This window comes from Alosa sapidissima, chromosome 5 (assembly GCF_018492685.1).
Source record: "Alosa sapidissima isolate fAloSap1 chromosome 5, fAloSap1.pri, whole genome shotgun sequence".
Taxonomy (NCBI): Eukaryota; Metazoa; Chordata; class Actinopteri; order Clupeiformes; family Clupeidae; genus Alosa; species Alosa sapidissima.
The window spans coordinates 10034248-10055686 of record NC_055961.1 but is presented as its reverse complement, the minus strand read 5'-3'; the positions used below and the strand labels follow the sequence as shown (position 1 = coordinate 10055686).

Genomic DNA, 21439 nt, shown 5'->3' with positions numbered 1-21439 from the left:
TTGCTTTAAGGCAATTTTGCATTAATAGCCTACTATTTGTTTCAAATCAGGTAATATTACCTAATCAGAAATGTTCTTTGCTGGTTTGTAACAAATTCACATGTATGTGTCCAGGGCAAAGGGTGCTAGACAAGAGTGGTATTTACAACCATTGTGTAAAATACATACTAACAAACACAACCTATCAAAATGTGACACTTATTCGCCACTTAATGTACAAACACTCATTACTTTGCTGAACACCATCCGATCATTGCCCTATTATAGGCCTAGATATACTCTCTATATGTAAAGACCCTTTCAATCTGATTTCAATCGGATTTCCGGGTAAAATGTTCACAACCAATGCAGATACTTTGAAATGAAAATGAATCAGACTTTAGCGTAATGTGCTACAAAAAGTCGACTTTGTGTAAAAAGTGCAAATAGTGCGACCTTGTCCTTATTTTTTGTTTGTCCCCAAGTTACCATTAGCTCAATGTTGTTTTCTGGGCCTCCGGAAATTGACTAGTTGCACGAAAGGCTCTCGATGAGCTTGTTTGTTTCTGTGGAGCCAGGTGTGTTTGAACCTGCCGCTATTCTGAATGTAATTAGTGCCGGACGCGGACCCGGTTGGGTGTTGCACCTAGTGAATCAGCAGGTTACGATAAAGAAGGACGTGTAGACACTAATTACATTTTCTCATCTCTCATCATCACACTCTCTCTCTCACTCTCTCTCTCTCTGGTCCTCTTCCTATCTGTGAAATTACCCCCACCACACACACACACACACCACACATGAAGAAGTTGTGCCCTATTTCAAATCTGTCAGCCAATCAAATTGGAGAGGCCCCCATCACTACAGGAACCAATCACTACACAACTCTTCTCTGTCCTGACAGCTGCTCTATTGTGTGTATGTGTGTGTGTCTGCCTGCGTGTGTGTGTGTGTGCTTGTGTGGGCCTAGTGTGTGTGTGTGTGCTTGTGTGGGCCTAGTGTGTGTGTGTGTATGTGCACATGTCTGTGTGTGCATTGTGGGCTCCCTTACCACAGTCATATATCTCTCTGGTTTTGGACTAAAAGAACAGTTTTATTTTTACTGATTCATTCCCCTCAAATGCCACTGCCAGATATGATTCCACTCTTTGGGGGCAGCCATGGCCTACTGGTTAGCACTTCGGACCTGTAACCGGAGGGTTGCCGGTTCGAACCCTGACCTGTAAGCACGGCTGAAGTGCCCTTGAGCAAGGCACCTAACCCCTCACTGCTCCCCGAGCGCCGCTGTTGATGCAGGCAGCTCACTGCGCCAGGATTAGTGTGTGCTTCACCTCACTGTGTGCTGTGTGTGTTTCACTAATTCACGGATTGGGATAAAAGCAGAGACCAAATTTCCCTCACGGGATCAAAAGAGTATATATACTATATATACTATACTTATACTTAACACATATACGTGTCATACAAACACTACCAGATAAACACACACTTCTATACTTGTTTTAAGACACAAAAAACACATATACACTCTTTCTCAGAGACACACACACACACCGATACGCCATCTCAGATACACCCATCACACTATTTTCTCAGACACACACATCTACACATTGTCTCAGACAGACAGACAGACACACACACCCACAGGTCAGACGGACTCCGGTGGATGTACTCCAGGCTGGATAGACTATACTATATCTCTCAGGCACTCAGCTTGGAGAGAAGCCTGAGGCTTACACTGTGTTTATATGGAGTGTTTCCATCTCTTTGGTGCTTTTGGGACTGCAGTGGGCTGAAGGTTTGGGTGGGTGGAATGCAGCTGTTCAGGCTCTCTCAGAGGGTCCACTTCCAGGTCAGAGGGCCTAACCATGGAGATATTGTTTACATACATGGAGGTAGGCCTAATATATAGACCTAGAGAGTAGCAGTCCCAGCCTTTTCAGTGGCCTGAAGGGGCTTCAGGTCTGACCAGGTAGGCAGCCTGAGCACCTAAGGCACGTCAGGTGCAGGGGGTGGGGGGTTACACACGAGTGCTGGGCCAACCCACTGAGAAAGAGTATCAGGGCCCTCTGCTGACCGGACAGGAAAATTCATCTGACGCGAACAGCTCAACAGCTTAAGAGCCCAAACACTCGCAGGGTTGCCAACTCTCACGCATCTGGCGTGACTCTCACGCTTTTAGCACCAATCTCACGCTCTCACGCACACTCAAGAAATGTCACGCCAAATCCATACTTTTTTTTTTTGCAATCCGTTCATTTTTTGTTGATGACTAGACTAGACCACAGCATTGTTTCTAAATGACAGGATACGAGTTTAAGGCATACGTCTAGACCAACAGCAGGTAGGTCTAATATCCGCCTACAACGTTCTCAGCGCAGTTTTCTCTGATTATTGATTCGCTGACTGTTATGCTGCGATAAACGGTTCGCGAGAAAATTAACTTTCAAGAAATAATCATATTAGGCTACTATAGCTCTGCGCTCATTTCAATTCATATAGGAGGAATATTTCACAAACTTTTCGTTCCACACATGACAAACCGTAAACCAGAATAAACAGCAGACCTTACCGAACACAAAGGTGTAATGCAATCCCCTGTACAATAAGCCGCTCCAGAGTAATCCGCTTTTGAAATGGTAGCAAATTTCTATATGGTCTCCAATTTTGGGCTTTAAGTGTCTTAAAACTGAGCTGTGCTTAAATACCTACATATGTGTAAATATCAAAATCAGAGGATATACAGCTCATGGCTAAGAGTTTGTCGATGTAGCCATAATGATTTGTTTTCACAAAATGCTAAGCATGCATGTATTTAAGTGTCTTAAAAAAGTGTGCTTATATTGGTCAATGCATAATTTCATAACAGGCCAAATAGAAAATAAATGTTAAATGTTAAATATAGCCTAGACATAATATTAAAATCAGATGATGTAGGATAGTATAGAGTTAGATAAAGTTGGATGGCTCCAGAACTCACACCAGTGGATTGGGTCTTAAAGGAGCCACACCACTTTTATGACACTATAGCTGTTCTGTTGACCTTTAGATTTGTTGCTACTGGGCATGAAGGGCAGGCCAATTATGAGTTCTGTCCAACATTGATGGTAGGTTTAGAAAAAAAGTCAGCACATTTTAATCATATTGCAATAATACCAATAACCGTGATCATTTTGGTCATGATTTTTCATCAAATGTTCATACTGTATCTCTAGTGGCTGGTAGACTTTGGAATCCACCAGCCACAATGGTAGGTGGAAAAAAATATTTTAGGCTATTTCCATCCCTGATACATATGTACACTCATACACACATTCATACGTCTCAATCTGTCCATTTCTTTCCACAAAACTAGCCAGAAGTCATTATTTTTATATATATTTTTTTCTACTGAGCTACTACCTTTTTCAGGTGGGCAGGGGGGCCCTTTTCATGTCTGTGCCCAGGGGCCCAGTGGCTCATAATCCTTCCATGCCACGGGGTTAAAACACTGGTCTTGTTTTCAAGTGCAATCAATAATTGAATTGTAAATTTTGAAGAAACATTTCCATTCTATTAGTTTTTTTTTTTAATAAAAAAACATAAATCAGGGATTATACTGTACATAGCAAAAAAGTCAGATGACAGATATTTTTAAAATTAGGTTTAGGGAAAAATTTAACGCACACGCACTATGACTTCACAAAATCTCACTCCAGCCAAACACCCAAAGTTGGCAACCCTGCACTTGTCATGCTTTCCACCAGGCTGCTTACACTTTTTGCAGAATTTGGTTCATTATTTTAAAACCCACAGCCAAATAAGACATAGCACTTATTGTTTTAGAGTGTTTAAGTATGCTGATTTGAATATTTCAGAACGCCGTGGAGAGTCGGTTAGAACCCTTAATATGAATGCACATGAATCCGTGATCTTCCAAAGTGAATATCCTTTATTCTTGAGGCATGATTTACAACTGAGATTGCCTTTGGACTTGATGAAAGGACTGTATCTTGTGTGTGTGTGGTCTACAAGAAACAAATATACAATAAAGTATAATGAGTACTTGAAATACAAACAAATTACCTCAACTACATAAAACTACATGTAGCCTACAACTTAGCGATTTCACTCGGCAGATAATTATCTAGGCATACGTTACTAAATCAAACATTCAAACGGTAACGTCTCACTTGACTGACACCCGACATTTAAACTTTCATTCAGCATGAAATTACCATCTAAATATTAACATCAACATACAAGACATGACAGCATTACTCACTGTTTTAGGAACGCACACTTCTTGAATCAAACAGCAAACTAAATGGCTAAAACATGTCAACTAAACTTCAACTTAAATCTTAACGGACAACTCCGAGCTGCGCTGATATGCTTCTCTCTGGCACTGCAAGCTCGCGCTGCCACCGTTCTCAATCAGAACGCACTTTCCGCTCAGTCCATAGCTGTCTTAAAGGGCCAGCCGCCCTTTTTAACAGCCGCCCCCGAATTCACGGGGGGAATTCGCACCCCAGAAAAGGGCGGCAGTCACTTCTCCTCTGGGAGGACAGGTCAGTCTTGCCACAGGCTGGACGTACTTCTTGTCCTTCACTGCTACCTCCACCGATCTGATCCTCTTGTCTGCTCCTGGGAAGACTTGGACGACCTTCCCTACTGGCCAGAGAGCTCGGGGCAGTTGGTTGTCGACAATCATGACAACTTCGCCAACCTGTAGCTCTGCTGCCTCGGTCCGCCACTTCTGGCGAACCTGGAGACCTGGGAGGTAGTGGGTCAGGAAGTGCTTCCAGAAGTGGTCTGCTAATACTTGGCTATTTCTCCATCTTCTTCGTCCCAAAGTCTCTGGGCCCTCGTATACGACCTGAGGCAGGGAAGTGTCCCGCCGGCCCATCAAGAAACAGCTGGGGGTGACTGGGTCAGGGTCAGCTATATCCAAGGAGGTGTACCCCAGGGTTTTGGAATTCAGGATTCCCTCGATTTCGACAAGGACGGTGCGTAGCACCTCTTCAGATACAGTCTGAGCCCCTATGGTGACACGAAGTGCAGCTTTGAGAGAACGGATCTCTCTCTCCCAGCAACCTCTAAAGTGAGGAGCTGCTGGTGGGTTGAAGACGAATCTGATCTGCTGGCTGGCTAACTGAGCTTGGAGCTCAGGGTGGAGAGCGTTGAAGGCCTGCTGGAGCTCCCTCTCTCCTCCTTTGAAGTTCGTGCCCTGGTCGCATAGGAGCTCATAGGGCTTCCCCCACCATGCTATAAAGCGCCTCAGCGCCATTAGGAAGGCGTCGCTATCCAGGTTGCTGAGTAGATCGAGATGGACAGCCCGGGTGGTCATGCATTTAAAGATAACTCCCCACCTCTTCTCATTCCTACGGCCAATCTTGACAACGAGGGGCCCGAAACAATCTACTCCAGCCGAGTAGAAAGGGGGCTTGAAGATGCATTGCCTCGACGGTGGAAGGTCAGCCATCTTCGGTGGGTCTGGACGTGCTCTCCACTGTTGGCACTTGACACAGCTCTTCTGGTGTCGACGCACTGCCTCACGCCCCTGAAACATCCAGTATCGCCTTCTGATTTCTGTGAATACCCTCTTAGGCCCAGGATGACACAGCTTCTCATCATAGTCTTGGATGATCAACCTGGTTAGCGGGTGCTTAGATTCAAGGACGGTGGAAGGTGGCTGGGAAGGTGGCTGATGATGGACGGGTCATTACTGGCCCTGGCCCACTGCCTCAGCTCGAATCCTCCCTCAGCTAGGAGATGTTGGAGTCTGTCTATGAGGTCTTTGGCCGCTTCCCGTGAGGTAAGGCTAGACAGTTGTCCACGTAGAACGCTTGGTCAATGACAGCTCGAACTTCCTCCTCTGGCTGGGTGTTATCGTGGACGTGCCTCTGTAATGCATATGTAGCACAACAGGGGCTAAAAGTTGTGCCAAAGGGGAGTACCTGCCACTCGTAAACATCTGGTGCTCTGTCCCGATTCATGTCTCTCCAGAGAAACCGCAGCAGTGGTCGGTCAGAGGGTAGCAGCTGTACCTGGTGGAACATGGCACGTACATCACTGCTGAAGGCGACTCCGTGTTGTCGGAAACGTAGCAGCACGGCCAAGAGAGAGGAGCCTAGGGCAGGGCCAGGGAGTAGGAAGTCATTCAGGTTAAGGCCTCGGTACTGGAAGGAACAGTTATAGACCACCCGATTCTTTCCATTGTGCTGGACTATGTGGTGTGGTATATACCATGCTTCCTCTGTGCCGTCAATTAGTGTTGCACGGTGTATCGATACTAAAAAGGTATCACGATGCCTTCACGCAAAAAACGATGCGATTTCCGACGTTTTTTAGAATCGATACTTCATTAAAATTAACGTTCTGTGTCTGCGTGAACTGCTGCTCTCACTGCTCCTTGCACGCATCTAGGCAAGTGGGCGTGTCAAGCAGGCAGCTCTGAGTGAGTGAGTGCGCAGCCAACGTCAACATACAGTAGTTCTTTGCCGACAGTCCTCGGCCTTGTGGATAAAACAAAAGGTGAAGTGAAATCTGCAACTATTTCGGATACATCACGAATAGTGAAGGCAAGCCATCAGGTATACAGAGGCCCGTTTGTGAAATATGTTTCAAAGTCATTTAAAAGCAGTAGGCTACGCATGGAACTTGGCTAAACACCTCGCAGACATCCCAACATTATTGTTTAAAGAACGACAGGTTAACGAATATGCTATAGAAAACACGACTACATGGTTAGTGGCAAGTTCTTCTCTTCTGTTTTAGTCTAGCCTAAGTGAAACGAGTATGGTTCTCTGGGATAAAGCGAACCTTCCTTCATCAATGAATTTTGACGAGACATAACGAGCTGTAATCATTTTGATGAGACATAACGAGCTGTAGCCTAATCATAGGGTGCTAACGTGATGAAAGCGCAATGTTCACGCCAGAATAACATTACCATAACTTGTAAACAATCTATTTCATGTTCAGTCAGTACTACTGGTAATATTTGTCATGGCATGTAGACTGCAATTTGTTCAATAAGTATTGTCCAGATGTAGGATAGGCTACCCGAAATGCGTTAATTAAAGCCCACAGCATCAAAACGTGTTGATTCCTAATAATAATAGCGGGTTATTGTTACGTGGTAGCAAGTCATGTTATCAAAGAAATAGACGTAGGCTAATGTAGGAATGCACACAGACATATTGCAACAGGTAATGGTGTAGGCCTATCTGACGAAGACCTGAGTGGTTGGAACGTCGCACTTGTACACTGGGCGCAAAGAAGACTATCCTCACATTTTTCCCTTTGCAACTATCAAAGAAATCCCATGAACACGGGAAGGCCTAGGGAAGCCTACTGTATACTGTACATCAGATGGCCTAAAGATTAGGCCCCTCTGCATAGCATTCAGTGATTTGCATGCAGTAATTTCAACACTGACCTTGATCTAGCCTAGTTTGGCTATTTAAAGCTACTTTATTGGCAAAACACAACACAATGTAAATTAACTATAACAAAAAATAAAGGACTTAATCACACAAAGTAGGCCTACTATTTTACTGACTATAAAAATAATAATTATGTAGGAAGTTTAGAACCCAGAATTGACCTGCACACTACAAAAGTGCACCGAATTCAACACAAATTACTAAATACACTTGGAGGAGGTATGAGTCCTTTCTTTTCCAGATATCTTAGGATTTCGCCGTAGTATCGTTTCAGTATCGAGCATCGTGATATTTATGGCAGGTATCGTATCGAAGTCATAATTTTGGTATCGTAACAACACTACCGTCAATCTGATGTGGCTCCAACTTCACGGCGTATCCTGCTTCCTTAAGCTTGTGAATCTCGGCTTGGTATGCTGCGGCTTGCTCCGGCAACTTTGTCAATCGTCGCTCGATACCCCTCAGGTGCGGTAGCACTGCTTCTGGTGAGGCGTGTAGCCGGGGCATGTTCTTAACTCTGAGGAGGGGTGTGGCGTAACGTTTGACACCACCGATATCTACTCTCACTGTCTGCTCTTGGAGCAGGGTCATGGCTTCCCGGTCTTGACGTGACCGGGTGTAGTCAGAGCCGATCAATAGCATGGGGTGGACTCGGTTCAAGGTCTGGAGAGGTAGCCCAGCCAGGTGCTTGTATCTTTCCTGGAGTGCACTCACAGGATGGGTGTGTTCAGCTAGCCCCAGCTGCTCAGCAGAGAACGCATTCTGTATCTCAAAGCTCTTCTTAGGCTCTGAAGCCGGGGATATAGTGAACGAGATGGCCGCCCCATGAAGGACCTGTAACTCCTGTCTGACTGTGCGGAGGATAAGCTTCTCTGGTTTGCCTACGAGGCCTAATTGTTGCACTGCAGAATGGAGGAGAATTGTCCGCTCCGAACCGTCATCAAGTACAGCGTAGGCCCCCATTGATCGGTTCCCGTTCCTGATGATGACTTCACCTGATCTTCAGGAGCACTTTACAGTTGTAAGTGGGACGGTCGACATACAGAACATGGCTGACTGTATTTGTGAGACAGCTCTCTGCACGGGCTTCTGCTGGGGGTTGCGCCTCATTCTCTCTCTCATTAACCTCATGTAGGACAAGCAGATGTCTCCTGTTACATGTCTTGCAAGGTGCCTTCAACGTGCATTTAGCAGCTTGGTGACCACGGCCGCAGCGCCAACACCGGTTATTGCCCTTAATCCATGACACCTTCTGCTCTTTGCTAAGTTGCTTGAAGTTAGCACAGCTGTTCAGAAAGTGCTTGTCGTTCTCACAATATGGACAGTAGGCCTTTCCCTTCTGCTCGTTCGTGTTCTTATTGGCTGAAGGCTCAGCTGCAGAGGGCGCTGTAGAGGTGCTGGGCTTGGCAGTGGCTTCTGTACCCAGGAGAACAGTCGTGGTCTTAATGCCCTGCTCTCGCTTGTGGTCTTTCTTCCTGTTCTGTGGCTCCTCGCTCTTGACACTACGGGGCTTCCCATTGTCATCTTGCATTTCGAGTTCGTACTCTAGCCACTCAGCAAAGTCGACGAGGGTAGGGATCTCCACTCTCCTGGGATAGATGTACCTCTTAAAGCTGTAGGTGAGGTCGTAAGGTAGCTTACTTAGTAGCCTCGACACATGAGAACCACATAGTAGTTCGACATTGCCTCCTCTCCCCAGCTGCTCTAACATGCCCACTAGGGAGCGAACTTGAAGAGCGAACATGTTAAAGGACTTTACATCGCCAGTACAGACACTTGGGCCATCCATCACTTCCGATATCCGCTGTAAGGCCAGTTTGTGTGGTTGCCCATACATCTTGGTGAGGGCCAGCATTGTATCGGTGTATGGGTGTCTGGAGTTAACATATGAATCTGCCACGAGAAGGGCTTCCTCACACTTGAGATGGTCAGTGAGGATTTGATACTTGTATCTCTCTGTGGCATCTTCAGGCAGAATGTTCTCAAGTGCTGTCTTCATCCTGGAGAACTGTCTTGGGTCAGGTGAAGTCATACATGGGATGGTTGCCTTGGGCCCTCTGTATACAGTTTCACGTGTAGGAGACATATCCATATGACGGGAACTATAGGGGGTGTACCCGGGGTCTGCATTGAGCATGCTATCGCATCTTAAGCCACACGGGAGATGTGAGGAATGAGCTTGCTTTCTCTGGCCATACTGGTCTACACCGGTGAAGCTGGGATGGGGACTGGCGTAAGCGTAGTTTGCTCTCGCCTGCTGCGAGGGCTGGAAAGGGGCGTCAAGTGTCTGTGTCAGGCGGGATGATGGGTGGCTGTACACGTCAATCTTTGGTGGCAGTAAGTGTTGTGACGACACTGGGGCAGCATAATGGAGTGGGGCTCTGAACTCAGCCATTAGGCTCTGAAACTGATGCTGGAGGGTGACATTCTGTTGCCTCACTTCTTGAACGACAGCTACTAACTCAGACATGTTGATGTCTAAGCTCCGATTGCTTAGAGGGATGTCAGTTTGGTGGGTAGGTGCATTAGGCAACGGATGGTTCTGGCTTGTGTCACTTGGGTCTCCCTGCACCAGTTGTATCGTTTCGGGGACAGTGGGCCGTGTTGCTAGCTCAATTTGACTTATTGGTGATACAGATCTGGAGATGGCCACTTCATCCCTTTCATGCTGTTGTTCGACCACTTGCTGCGACGCCGGTGCAAGGCCCCTGATTGCTGATCCTGGTCCACTCGGGTCATAATCCAGAAGGTGCTTTGGAACATTTTCCTGTCTTCTAATTCTGGTGACCGTGTGCTGTGACTCAGGGGCAGTCATCTTCACACAGCTATCTGCTTTATCCCGGCTCGTAGGACCAAATTGTTTTAGAGTGTTTAAGTATGCTGATTTGAATATTTCAGAACGCCGTGGAGAGTTGGTTAGAACCCTTAATATGAATGCACATGAATCCGTGATCTTCCAAAGTGAATATCCTTTATTCTTGAGGCATGATTTACAACTGAGATTGCCTTTGGACTTGATGAAAGGACTGTATCTTGTGTGTGTGTGGTCTACAAGAAACAAATATACAATAAAGTATAATGAGTACTTCAAATACAAACGAATTACCTCAACTACATAAAACTACATGTAGCCTACAACTTAGCGATTTCACTCGGCAGATAATTATCTAGGCATACGTTACTAAATCAAACATTCAAACGGTAACGTCTCACTCGACTAACACCCGACATTTAAACTTTCATTCAGCATGAAATTACCGTCTAAATATTAACATCAACATACAAGACATGACAGCATTACTCACTGTTTTAGGAACGCACACTTCTTGAATCAAACAGCAATCTAAATGGCTAAAACATGTCAACTAAACTTCAACTTAAATCTTAACGGACAACTCCGAGCTGCGCTGATATGCTTCTCTCTGGCACTGCAAGCTCGCGCTGCCAACGTTCTCAATCAGAACGCACTTTCCGCTCAGTCCATAGCTGTCTTAAAGGGCCAGCCGCCCTTTTTAACACTTATATAAACAACTCACATCTATGCCAAAATGAAACACTGCAATTAAAACTCAACAATCCTTTGAAAGTTGAACCAAGTTCAACGCTCAGCTTGTTCAACGCTAGCGTTACGCTAGCACTGCCACCGTTCCGCTGCCGAACCATAAAGAACAATAGAAAGCCTGCCGCTTGCCGCTGGTCAGTGTGATAGAGCATAGCATGCTCGTTTCATGTCACTCTCTCTATTATCTTCTCCAATAAAAGGTATAAAAAAGAAACAATAGGAGGCAAGCATTGTTCCATTGCCCAGCACGATTCCACTGCCCACATATGAGCAATGATGACCACTCCAGTCACTAACTAGGAATAACATTTATTTTTAAAATCAAGTTCAAGTTTTTAATTGCCTAAAGCCACACATACAGTAGCCTGGTCCCACTCGAGCGCTCTGAGTCTCAGTTTATCAGAGTTTAAAGCAGCATAATGCAGTTCCAATTCCAAGTTACAATAAAGGCTTCAAATTCATTTTGATGCCACAATGACTTGTAATAAGGGGAATAAAGTGTCTGTCACTGTCAATGCGTCCATGGGATATTGCACTATGTAACCTTATAGGATCGTGACCATTTAGTTGTTTTTTGACGAAAACTAAATGGTGTTGAATAATGACAGCAAGTCGCATAAATACAAATTCCTCCATGGTGTTGCTTTATTTGCCAGTACAACCAGACCCCCCCACCACCTCACTGCCCACTTGGAACCCAGCCTACTAGAACCAGAACCCCCTCCACCTCTTTATCCTCTAGGAACCTAGCCTACTAGAACCAGAACCCCGTCCACCTCTCTGTCCCCTAGGAACCCAGCCTACTAGAACCAGAACCCCGTCCACCTCTCTGTCCCCTAGGAACCCAGCCTACTAGAACCAGAACCCCGTCCACCTCTCTGTCCCCTAGGAACCAAGCCCACTAGAACTAGAACCTCTCAGTCCAGCCGGTTCCCATACTCCCTCCATTTAGGTCAGAACCAGAACTCAGAACCAGAATTCTTGGCCTCCGTCACCTAGTTTGTCTTCTTTTGAGTCCTCTGTCAGGCAGGAGATGTGTGTTCATGTGTGCTGTTTATGCTGTTATGGTTTTCCCTGAGCTTTGTGAGGTTTCTATCAGTGTGTGGCCAGATCAGTTTACTTTGCCAGATGACTTTACTCTGATATATCATGTATGATTTCTCTGTGTCTCGTTCACACACGTGTGAACTTACAAGAACACAAACACATACACACATCTCTCACTGTCCGTCTCAGACACACACATGAACTCACGTCAACACTCACACAGACACAGAAGTAACTCTTCTGACAGAAAGTCTGGAAGAGAGTACTGTAGTAAACAATAACAAGCCATAAAATAAAATAATAAATAAAAAATAACAAGCCATAAAGTAAATAAAATAACAAATAAAAATAACAAACCATAAAGTATAGGGAAACAGTTTGTTTTGTCTTGCTTTAAAGCGACATTGAGTTTGAGAAAAGCGCTATATAAATAAAACATATTATTATCTCTTCTCTCTGTCTGTCTGTGGGAACCAGTTAGTAACACTCTGACTAATGGCATTATCATTTATGATCCTGTTGACACACACACACTCACTCACCTCACACACCACATACACTCACACACACACTCCTGGCACAGTCCTCTCCCAACACCTCACTGCGTTTCTGTGGGAACCAAAGAGTGTGTGCGTGAGAGACAGTGTTTTGTGCCAAAGCCGTTATCACCAACATGTCAAGTGCTCTCATTCTCTCTCTCACACACTTACAGCGGGGAAAATAAGTATTGAACACGTCAACATTTTTTTCAGTAAGTATACTTCCAATGAGGCTATTTGCATGAAATTTTCACCAGACATTAGTATTAACTCAGATAATCCATCCATATAAAAAATCCAAACATTAAAGTCCATAGGTAGAGTTATGTGCAATAAAGTGGAATGACACAGGAAAAAAGTATTGAACACGCCTGCTGAAATTTCTTAAATACTTTGTGGAAAAGCCTTTATTCGTAATGACCGCTTCAATGCATTTCCTGTATGATGAAACTAATCAGTCACAGTATTCTGGTGTGAATTTGGCCCATTCTTTTAAATAGATAGTCTTTTATTACAGTTTTTCTCAGTCGCTTTGGTGCTTTTCTCAGATCAGAATGAAAATTTTCATAACTATTAGTTCAACCTCCACAACATTTAGTCATTTGTGCACATCATAGTAGCAATTTCTCCTTCCTCTGAACAAATTGCAAATGCTTTTGAACATGTATCAGTTGCTTTGTCATGTCAGTCAAAATGAACTATACTTATGGATGCTGAATAGTCGTTCCCAATAAAACTAATAGTCTTCATTTCATTGCTTGAGTCATTACATACAAAATTGGTGAACTAGTTATCAAATTCTGTCACAATGCTGTAGAGTTGCAAAGAGCATATACAGTCGTACATATTCAGTGTCTTGTACTCACTTACTCCCCTAACTACAGCAATTTCTAACTTTACTGTAGTTTTCAAATGGCTGTACAAATACTGTATAGTGCTGTCTTGAGCATTTTCAGGTAGTGTCACCAAGACCTTTTTTTTGCATGGGAAAACACTGAGAGTAAACTGTCGTAATGAAAACATAACAAAGCCATTTGACTATCTTGTTCATAAACAATGGTGTCAAGACTTCTCATTTTGATGACACTGGCAGTTTCATTGACATAAATACTTGCTTTTGAGGAATGGACTATCCATTTTGTGCAAGTGACATGCTTTTGCAGGTTATCCACTAGGTTTTGCAGTTTGCACTAATTGTTTTGAGAAATGCACTAACTGCTGTGCAAATGTTAATAGTGATGTGAGAAAAGCACCAAAGTGACTGAGAAAAACTGTATTGAAGATTCCAGGGGTCCCTCTTGTGAATCCTGATCTTTAGTTAACTTCCAAAACTGTTCAATTGAATTGAAGTCAGGGCCTTGATTTCCTTTCTCTGAAACTAATTGATAGCTTCCTTTGCTGAATGATTTGGATCATTGTCCTGCTGGAAGGTCTAGCCATGTCTCATCCTCATCATCCTGGTGGATGTAAAGATTCTCCCAGAACAAAATGACTCCATTCATCATTCCTTCAACTGTATGAAGTCTGCTAGTGCCATGAGATGAAAAACAGCCCACACCATGATGCCACCACCTCCAAACCTCACTGTTGGTAGGGTATTTTTAGGGTGATGCACAGTGCCATTTCTCCTCCAAATATGGTGTGTAGTATGACATCCGAAAAGTAAAATGTTTAACCAGAATACATTCTCTCAGTATTTCATAGGATTGTTCAAATGTTGTGTAGCAAACTTTCAACGAGCTTTGACATGTTTTTCTTCAGCAATAGAGTCATGCGGGATGAGTGTGCATAGAGGCCATGGCGGTGGAGTGCATTACCTATGATTTTCTCTATAACAATTGTACCTGCTGCCTCCAAATCTTTCTGGAGCTTTCTCAGAGTGGTCCTTGGCTCTTGGGCTACTCTTCTGACTATCCTTCTGACTTACTGGTCAGAAATCTTGCAAGGAGATCCTGTGCATGGCCAGTTGATGATGTAGTGATGTTCCTTCCACTTGCAAATAATGGCTCCAATACTGCTTGCAGGATGATTCTGAAGTTTTGAAGTGCATCTGTAACCAGTTCCATTAATATGTTTGGCAACAATAAGGTTGCAAAGATCTTGGGAGAGCTCTTTGCTTTTACCCATCATGAAATGTTTCTTGTGTGACACCTTGCTAACAAAAAACTTTTTATAGCCCACCAGTATGTACTAACCCAGCTTATATCAATTTGCACAGATAGGAGGGATAATTTCGCTAGCTTATAGATTCCAGTTTGTTCCTTGCCATTCCTTGCGTTTGTGTACTGTTTTTCCTTAGCGTGTTCAATACTTTTTCCCTGTGCCATTCCACTTTTTTACTCATAACACTACTGTTGACGTGTTCAATACTTATTTTCCACGCTGTACGTATGTTTACATTTAGTCATTTATATGGCACTTTTATCCAAAGCAAATTGCCATAAGGAATAACACAAAGCTACAGTGCAATAACAGACCACAGTGTAACAATAGATAGCCTGCCTCCTTTCCAGACAAAAACAACTAACCAGAGAAAGGCAGTGCAAAGTCTGAGTAAAGCCAAGAGAAGTCTACACACATGCTGGAGTGAGTTATAATATGATAAATTACATCTCAACAGTAAACGGTATACAGAACCCAGGACATAATCACAATCACTGACCTTGACCTGTGAACTCTGGGTAGCATAGCGTTTGTTATAGACTGAAGAGTTTTGTTGCATTGTGGCTTCATTCGGACCAAGTAGTAGAGAGGTTGTTTAATTCATACAAACAAGTATACTATATAATTTGTACCTGTCAAATGTCTGACTTATTCATTGGGAATTTCGAAAGGTTTGGAGTGCCATACACACACACAAACATGTACCAGAAGTTTCACCTGAACACATGCGGTTCACAACTATGGCCAGAAGATGGCGCATGTTTCAAATATACCGGGTACAGAGTGTTTATATATGGACGTTGTTGAAAAGTGAAGGCTGAAAATTAAATTAGCCTGCGTCGTCTCAATTGTTCTTTGACATTCCTTCCTCGGTGTGCTATAATAATTTCACTTCATATGTTTTTACTAGTTTCACACCATATATTTTCAAAGGCAGAGACGTTTGGTTACTCCCACATAATTCTGCTCTTCCATTTTAGGTTGTTGAGCATGATGTGTAATTCTAAAAAATAGTCAGAGTTGTCGTTTTTAATCAACCCTATCAGCCAGCCAGCCAGCACCTTTTAATCAGCTGCCCATTGTCGGTTGATTTAAGCGTAAATTATCCCATTATCTAAGCATCTATCCCGATAGATATCGTTCTATCGTAGCCTATGTAAAATTCAAGTAGCGATATAGGTTGATTTGCATTTAAACGTTGACTTCAGATTCCGATTCCGATTCAGAAAACTTTATTAATCCCATCAGTGGGCAATTAAGTTTGCAGTCCCGGTCTCCATCAATCTACAATAAATAGATTAAATAATAAAAAAAGTTATGTAATATAAAATATAGAAATACACGACCTAAAGAAAATAAAATAAATAAGAAAATAAAAGACATATACATCTTAACACACACATACAGTCAGGCACCCTGTCCTGTCAGTGATGAACAGCGCTCAGTAAATAAAAATTTTCAGTAGTATACTCTATCCCTTCCACCTTATTTAATAATCTAATGGATGAAGGATCCAGAATACCTTTTTGTTTTGTCCTGACAGAATAATAGTGCCTCCCAGAGGGCATTAATGAAAATTCACCACCTAAAACATGACCAGGCTGACTGATGATACTTTTAGCCTTTTGGACTGCCTGTTTGTTAAACAGAGCACTCAGACTATTTAGCTGTGTTCCAATGATCTTTGATGAAGTGTTACCAATACTGCTGAGACTGTTCTTGTCTTGTCTTGTTCTTCATGAACAGTTGTAAACTTTTAGACGTTTCGTTTTCCTAAACCAGATGTGCCTTTTCTACGTTTTACATTGCAACTATGTAGATTGCGCACATTTCTTTCCCTTTGAGTAGCCTAAATGCGTTGCTTAGGCTACATGGTCTTATGTATCGTAGACCTTTTCACATTATGTAATCCATCTTTACTTAAAAAGGAGGAAGAAGAAAAAAATAACTGAAAGTTAATTAAAGACAACGCGCGTAAATGAACAGCAGGCTTCATTCTTTGATAACCGAGCCCAGGTCAGCTGTCGCGATTTCTGACACGTTTGAGTGTTCCGAATTCTTCTCTGAAGATTTATTAAGCGGTGAGTTGTTAAAATCCTCACCTTGTGCTTGACAAGGAGCCGTGTCTTTTGTCCCCACCGGCGCTTCTCCTCTGAAGTCTCCGGTCAGCGCGTGCCATCTCCTGTTGGCGCCAGGTGTCACCTCATACACCATAAATGGCTACACGCGCCAGTAAACATCTACATGATAACAGTGTGTGCCTGTCTCATGTGTGATAAGAAGGTGGATTGATAGATGGATAAGGGGGGGAAAGACGACTAAGTAAAATGTAATTCTTTAGACAATGCTTTTATTTTCTTTATAATAAAAATATAGACAAAATATAATCATGTTATCTTGGACATCATTGAAATAAATAAAAATTTGCAAAATCGGACAAATGTGAACTTAAATAGAAATAACAAATGTAGGCTTTGTACAGAAAGCACAGGGGTGAACACAGAGTTGCAATCTCAGAGTCAGAGAAGAAAGCTTATTTAGCTGTTGTCCATAAAATACATTTAGAGCGTTCTGATCAGAGGATTTCCAGTCATTTAGTTTTACAGCAGTCTCAGCTGTGGAGGATAAATCTCTGACTTACACTTCTTTAACATTGCACAGAGCCCATAGCATTCTAAGAATGTGGAGAAGGATTCCATAACTCAACAGTATCTGTCTTTACACACTGAATTTGATCCAGTTCTGGTTCTGACATCACACTCCCTTAAAATCATTTGTCCATCAGCTAGAAAAGAGTGGTTGCCAAGTTGCAGGTGTGATTGACAGCTCAAGGCCATGGCTTCCACATGGGCTGGGTTGGTGGCAACTGCTGCCAGGGATGACAGCCTCCCTTCCCAATCTGTGAATAGCCTGCTGTGATGAGTCTGGAAGCTTGTGTAGATGGCTGGATATGTGAGTTTGGGGTCAGCAGGCGTCTGTGGGAGGGGGAGACCGTGGACATGGAGGAAGGTGATCTGGGATTCCACAACGCAGCTTTTAAAGTTGAGCTTTTGGGGCTCAGTGACTTGGAGGTGGTGGCTGGAGAAAGGGGTGACTGGACGTCCTGTTTCAGATGAGGATGATGATGATGATGCTGGTGGACAGCAACCATGTCCAGTCTTGATGACAGTGCCAGCTTCTGATTTGAGGCCAGTTCTGTTGTCTGGAGGAACTCAGAGGCTCTTTGCAGGCAGGTGGAGAAGCCATTGTGGGAGTTGTTGCTGTCATGGTGACTGTTGCTCCTCAGAAAAGCAACAGTGTGTTCCAGAATCTCTGCTTTCTCAGTTCTTTTCTAGAGAGAGGGAGAGAGAGAAAAAATGTTTAAATCAAGGTCAGAAGAATATATAGGCCTATGTGCTATGTAGCCTAACCTACATTTGAGAAGTGGTGATGTGGTTTGGAATGTAGTTTTTCATTTACTGAGATTGTTCTGTCTCGTTTAGCATTTTGTTAAAGCTTGTTAAATATAGAAAATAGAGTGAGCACGGCACGCAAACATGACGTTTTTTTTACTTGTCTGTAAAGTAGGCTACCTCCGAGTAAGCCAAACTACATGATTTAAACGGGGCTGCATTTTAAGCCTAGTTTGTTGCATAATTGTGAAACAGAAGAGCTCAAATAACAGAGCTGAAATGTCTACTCTAAGCCTATAGACATTTCCCGTGGGAACATCTCGACACGAGACACATCAAATGTGAGACCATGCACACACACACACACACACACACACACCCGAGCCGCTTTTGCTCACAACGATCTGTCAATTCACACACGCATGACTGAGGCGTTCGGTGGGAACCGCAGCTAGGTGCGAGCGAGAGCGACGTTTGGTGCGTGTTGCCGTTATTACATCCGCTTCGCAACTACCTCAGAAGTGTGGTCCTAATAATGAACGTGCATTTGGGTTTCATTACCAGCTGTCAGTAACACCAGCACTCTGGGATCAAACCTCACCACAGAGGTGTGGAGTGGACACACAGTTTGAGTGTGAGTGCACTGGTCGTGGAAATGACCAAAATTACGCCAAATGTGTCCCATTGCGCTGCCATGGGAATCGAGAGAGGGATATTTTCCCTTGTTCACCAATGAAATGAACTAGCTTAGGCTAGTAGCTCATCTCCATGTTTTTAATAAAGAACACCAACGGTTACTAATGAATCCGAAGATTATTGACGAAGCAAGCCGTGGGCGGCAGGCAAAAAGGCAAACGCCATGTTAGATTTTTCTTTTAACTTTAAGTATGTAGGTATGCCTTTCGAGTCAGTGTCTGTGTGGTTTATGCTTATTTTTAGTGAATGGTTGTAAACGTTTAGGATCACCAAGTTAAGCATTCCCAGCCCATTCCCAAGCCTTTTTGCTAAATGTATTTCTCAGATTGTTAAAGAACGTTTAATTTCCCCGGATTAAATACGTTGTTTAGACTATGCTTCATGGCCTTACTTGGGAACTTTTCTTTATATAGTCATTCTTTACTTTAGAAGCGCATCTGAAGGTTGAATAAGGATGAGCCCCATGAACCATGTCTCTCACGGGGGTCTTTTCTCACTGGAGCTTCTCCTTTGAAGTCCAGCGCGTGCCATCTCTTGTTGGCGCCACGTGTCATCTCACGCACAGTCAATGGCGAACTCGCGCCAATAAAATTTACATGATAACATTGTCTGTCTTGTTTTTGTGTGTGTGTGAGATAGAGAGTAATAAAGAGAGAGCGAAGGAGCGAGAGAGAGGAACGTCACATTCCTAAATTAGAAGGTAGAAAGGTGGACTGATGGATAGGCCAAATACTGGATAGAGTAAAAACGAGACTAACAATTGAAAAGTTATATTTTTTAGGAAATACATTTATTCTCTTCATAATATATACATATAGCAAAAATATAATTATTTTCATCAATGGTATAATTGAAATAAATAAAAGAAAAATGTGCAAAATATGACGTGAATTTAAATACACATAGAGCAGAGAAGAAAGCTTATTTAGCTGTTGTCCATATTTGAGCGTTCTGATCAGAGAATTTAGTCATTTAGTTTTACAGCAGTCTCAGCTGTGGAGGATAAAACTCTGACTTCTTTAACATTGCACAGAGCCCACAGTATTCTAAGAATGTGGAGAAGGATTCCATAACTCAATAATATATTAACATAGAGCCCCTGGATTTACACAGGGGCTTTGGTCCAGTTCTGACTCTGGCATCACACTCTCTTAAATATGTTCACCTGCTAGAGAAGAGTGGTTGCCAGGCTACAGGCATGATTGACAGCTCAAGACCATGGTCTCCACATGAGCTGGGTTTGTGGCAACAGTTCCTTTCCAGTGTAGCCTGATGTGATGGGGCTGGAAGCTTGTGTAGATGACTGGGAGTTTTGGGTCAGATGGCGTCTGTGGGAGGGGGAGACCGTTGACATGGAGGAAGGTGGAGGCTGAGGGGAACTTTTGCTGATGCCGGCTTTGACTTCAGCTTTGATGTTGGCGTAAATGTCCACTTTTTGACACAGGATCTGGCAGGTCAAATGTCCGCCAGGTGATCTGGGATTCCACAGTGCAGCTTTTGAAGCGGATCTCTTGGGGCTCAGTGGCTTGGAGACGGTGGCTGAAGAAAGGGGAGTCTGGACGTCCAGTTTCAGATGAGGATGATGATGCTGGGGGACAGCAACCATGTCCAGTCTTGATGACAGCGCCAGCTTCTGATTTGAGGCCATATCTGTTGTCTGGAGGAACTCAGAGGCTTTTTGCAGGCAGGCGGAGAAGCCGTTGTGAAAGTTGTTGCTGTCATGGTGACTGTTGCTCCTCAGAAAAGCAACAGTGTGTTCCAGAATCTCTGCTTTCTCAGTTCTTTTCTAGAGAGAGGGAGAGAGAGAAAAAATGTTTAAATCAAGGCACTTAACAATGTTAGTTGCTACTTCTGCAAATCCCAGATTCAAAATGAAATCAGTAAGCGCCTTCATACCTGGTTCTCACGGTCTTCCATCAGCATCTTACTGAGTGTTTCTAGGCAACGGTTTATCCTTTCCCGCCTTCTCCTCTCCACTTGAGGCTTCAGGAGCTGGAGGTCAAAAGAAACCATGAGGTCCAGATTCACAGGTGTGACCAACAACAACAGTTTAGGACATTAGGCTACAGTAAACTAACATTGACAAAGTATACAATAAAACAACAGTAAGCCATTGATAAAAGTTTTCAATGGGATGTTCGAACCCACTGTGGAAATTGTGGCCTTACCTTGCGGTCTATTTTGACGTGGTGAACAGCTAGCTGCAGCTTCATGTTTGCAGGTTCTTCTGTCCTAATCCTTAGATCCAGTGGAATTTTAGCTGAAGGAAGTGTTGAGACTTTCTTCACAGGGGATTTCGACAGTTCTATCCTGCCTTTCATAAAACAGGCTATATAAACCCTAAGAGTCACAAACCACGCCCCTATTGCTTCTGGCCAATCACAGGACTCCCCACAGTGAGCACGAGCCTTTTAGCGGAGACACTGCGTTTGGAATGTAGGTGTGAAGCGCGTGAAGTGTGTCGGCAGTGCTGGAGATGTGACAAGATAGGGGATTCCGAGTTACTTGCACCTTCCATATTCACTTAAGTTAACTTCCTGCAAATACTATAGGTTTTATAATACAGCATCCAAATATAACATTAAGAACAAATATCGAAATATCAAGAAACATTTTTTGACAAATTTT

At 43.5% G+C, this 21439-nt stretch overlaps 2 protein-coding genes across 3 annotated transcripts in view; both read right to left on the bottom strand.

The window, feature by feature from the left end:
• Nucleotides 1-16928, bottom strand: part of LOC121708691 (serine/threonine-protein kinase PAK 3-like) — a 54853-nt gene extending 37925 nt beyond the window's left edge. The window contains exon 1 of the mRNA XM_042091506.1: nt 16826-16928. The gene's annotated coding sequence lies outside the window, so the exon portion shown is untranslated. The remainder of the gene's footprint in view (nt 1-16825) is intronic.
• A 1041-nt stretch (nt 16929-17969) lies between these two features.
• LOC121708706 (transcription factor HES-7.1-B-like) lies at nt 17970-21093 on the bottom strand. Of its 2 annotated transcripts, XM_042091536.1 has the most exons (4): nt 20980-21093; nt 20708-20803; nt 19977-20597; nt 17970-18054 (listed from the first exon to the last, which is right to left on the bottom strand). In XM_042091536.1, exons 1-3 carry the CDS (start codon nt 21022-21024, stop codon nt 20022-20024), a joined length of 717 nt encoding a protein of 238 aa, XP_041947470.1. In that variant the 5' UTR covers nt 21025-21093; the 3' UTR covers nt 17970-18054; nt 19977-20021. The 2 variants fall into 2 exon arrangements, with proteins under 2 accessions (XP_041947470.1, XP_041947469.1); XM_042091535.1 differs by lacking the exon at nt 17970-18054 and having other exon boundaries at nt 19690-20597.
• Nucleotides 21094-21439: the final 346 nt, after the last annotated feature.

Coding starts and splice junctions, on each gene's coding strand:
- LOC121708706 (XM_042091536.1), bottom strand. CDS start 21,024: ATGAAGCTGCAGCTAGCTGTTCACCACGTCAAAATAGACCGCAAG. Junction 20,804..20,979: donor ACGTCAAAATAGACCGCAAG/GTAAGGCCACAA, acceptor TTTGACCTCCAG/CTCCTGAAGCCTCAAGTGGA. Junction 20,598..20,707: donor TGGAAGACCGTGAGAACCAG/GTATGAAGGCGC, acceptor CCCTCTCTCTAG/AAAAGAACTGAGAAAGCAGA.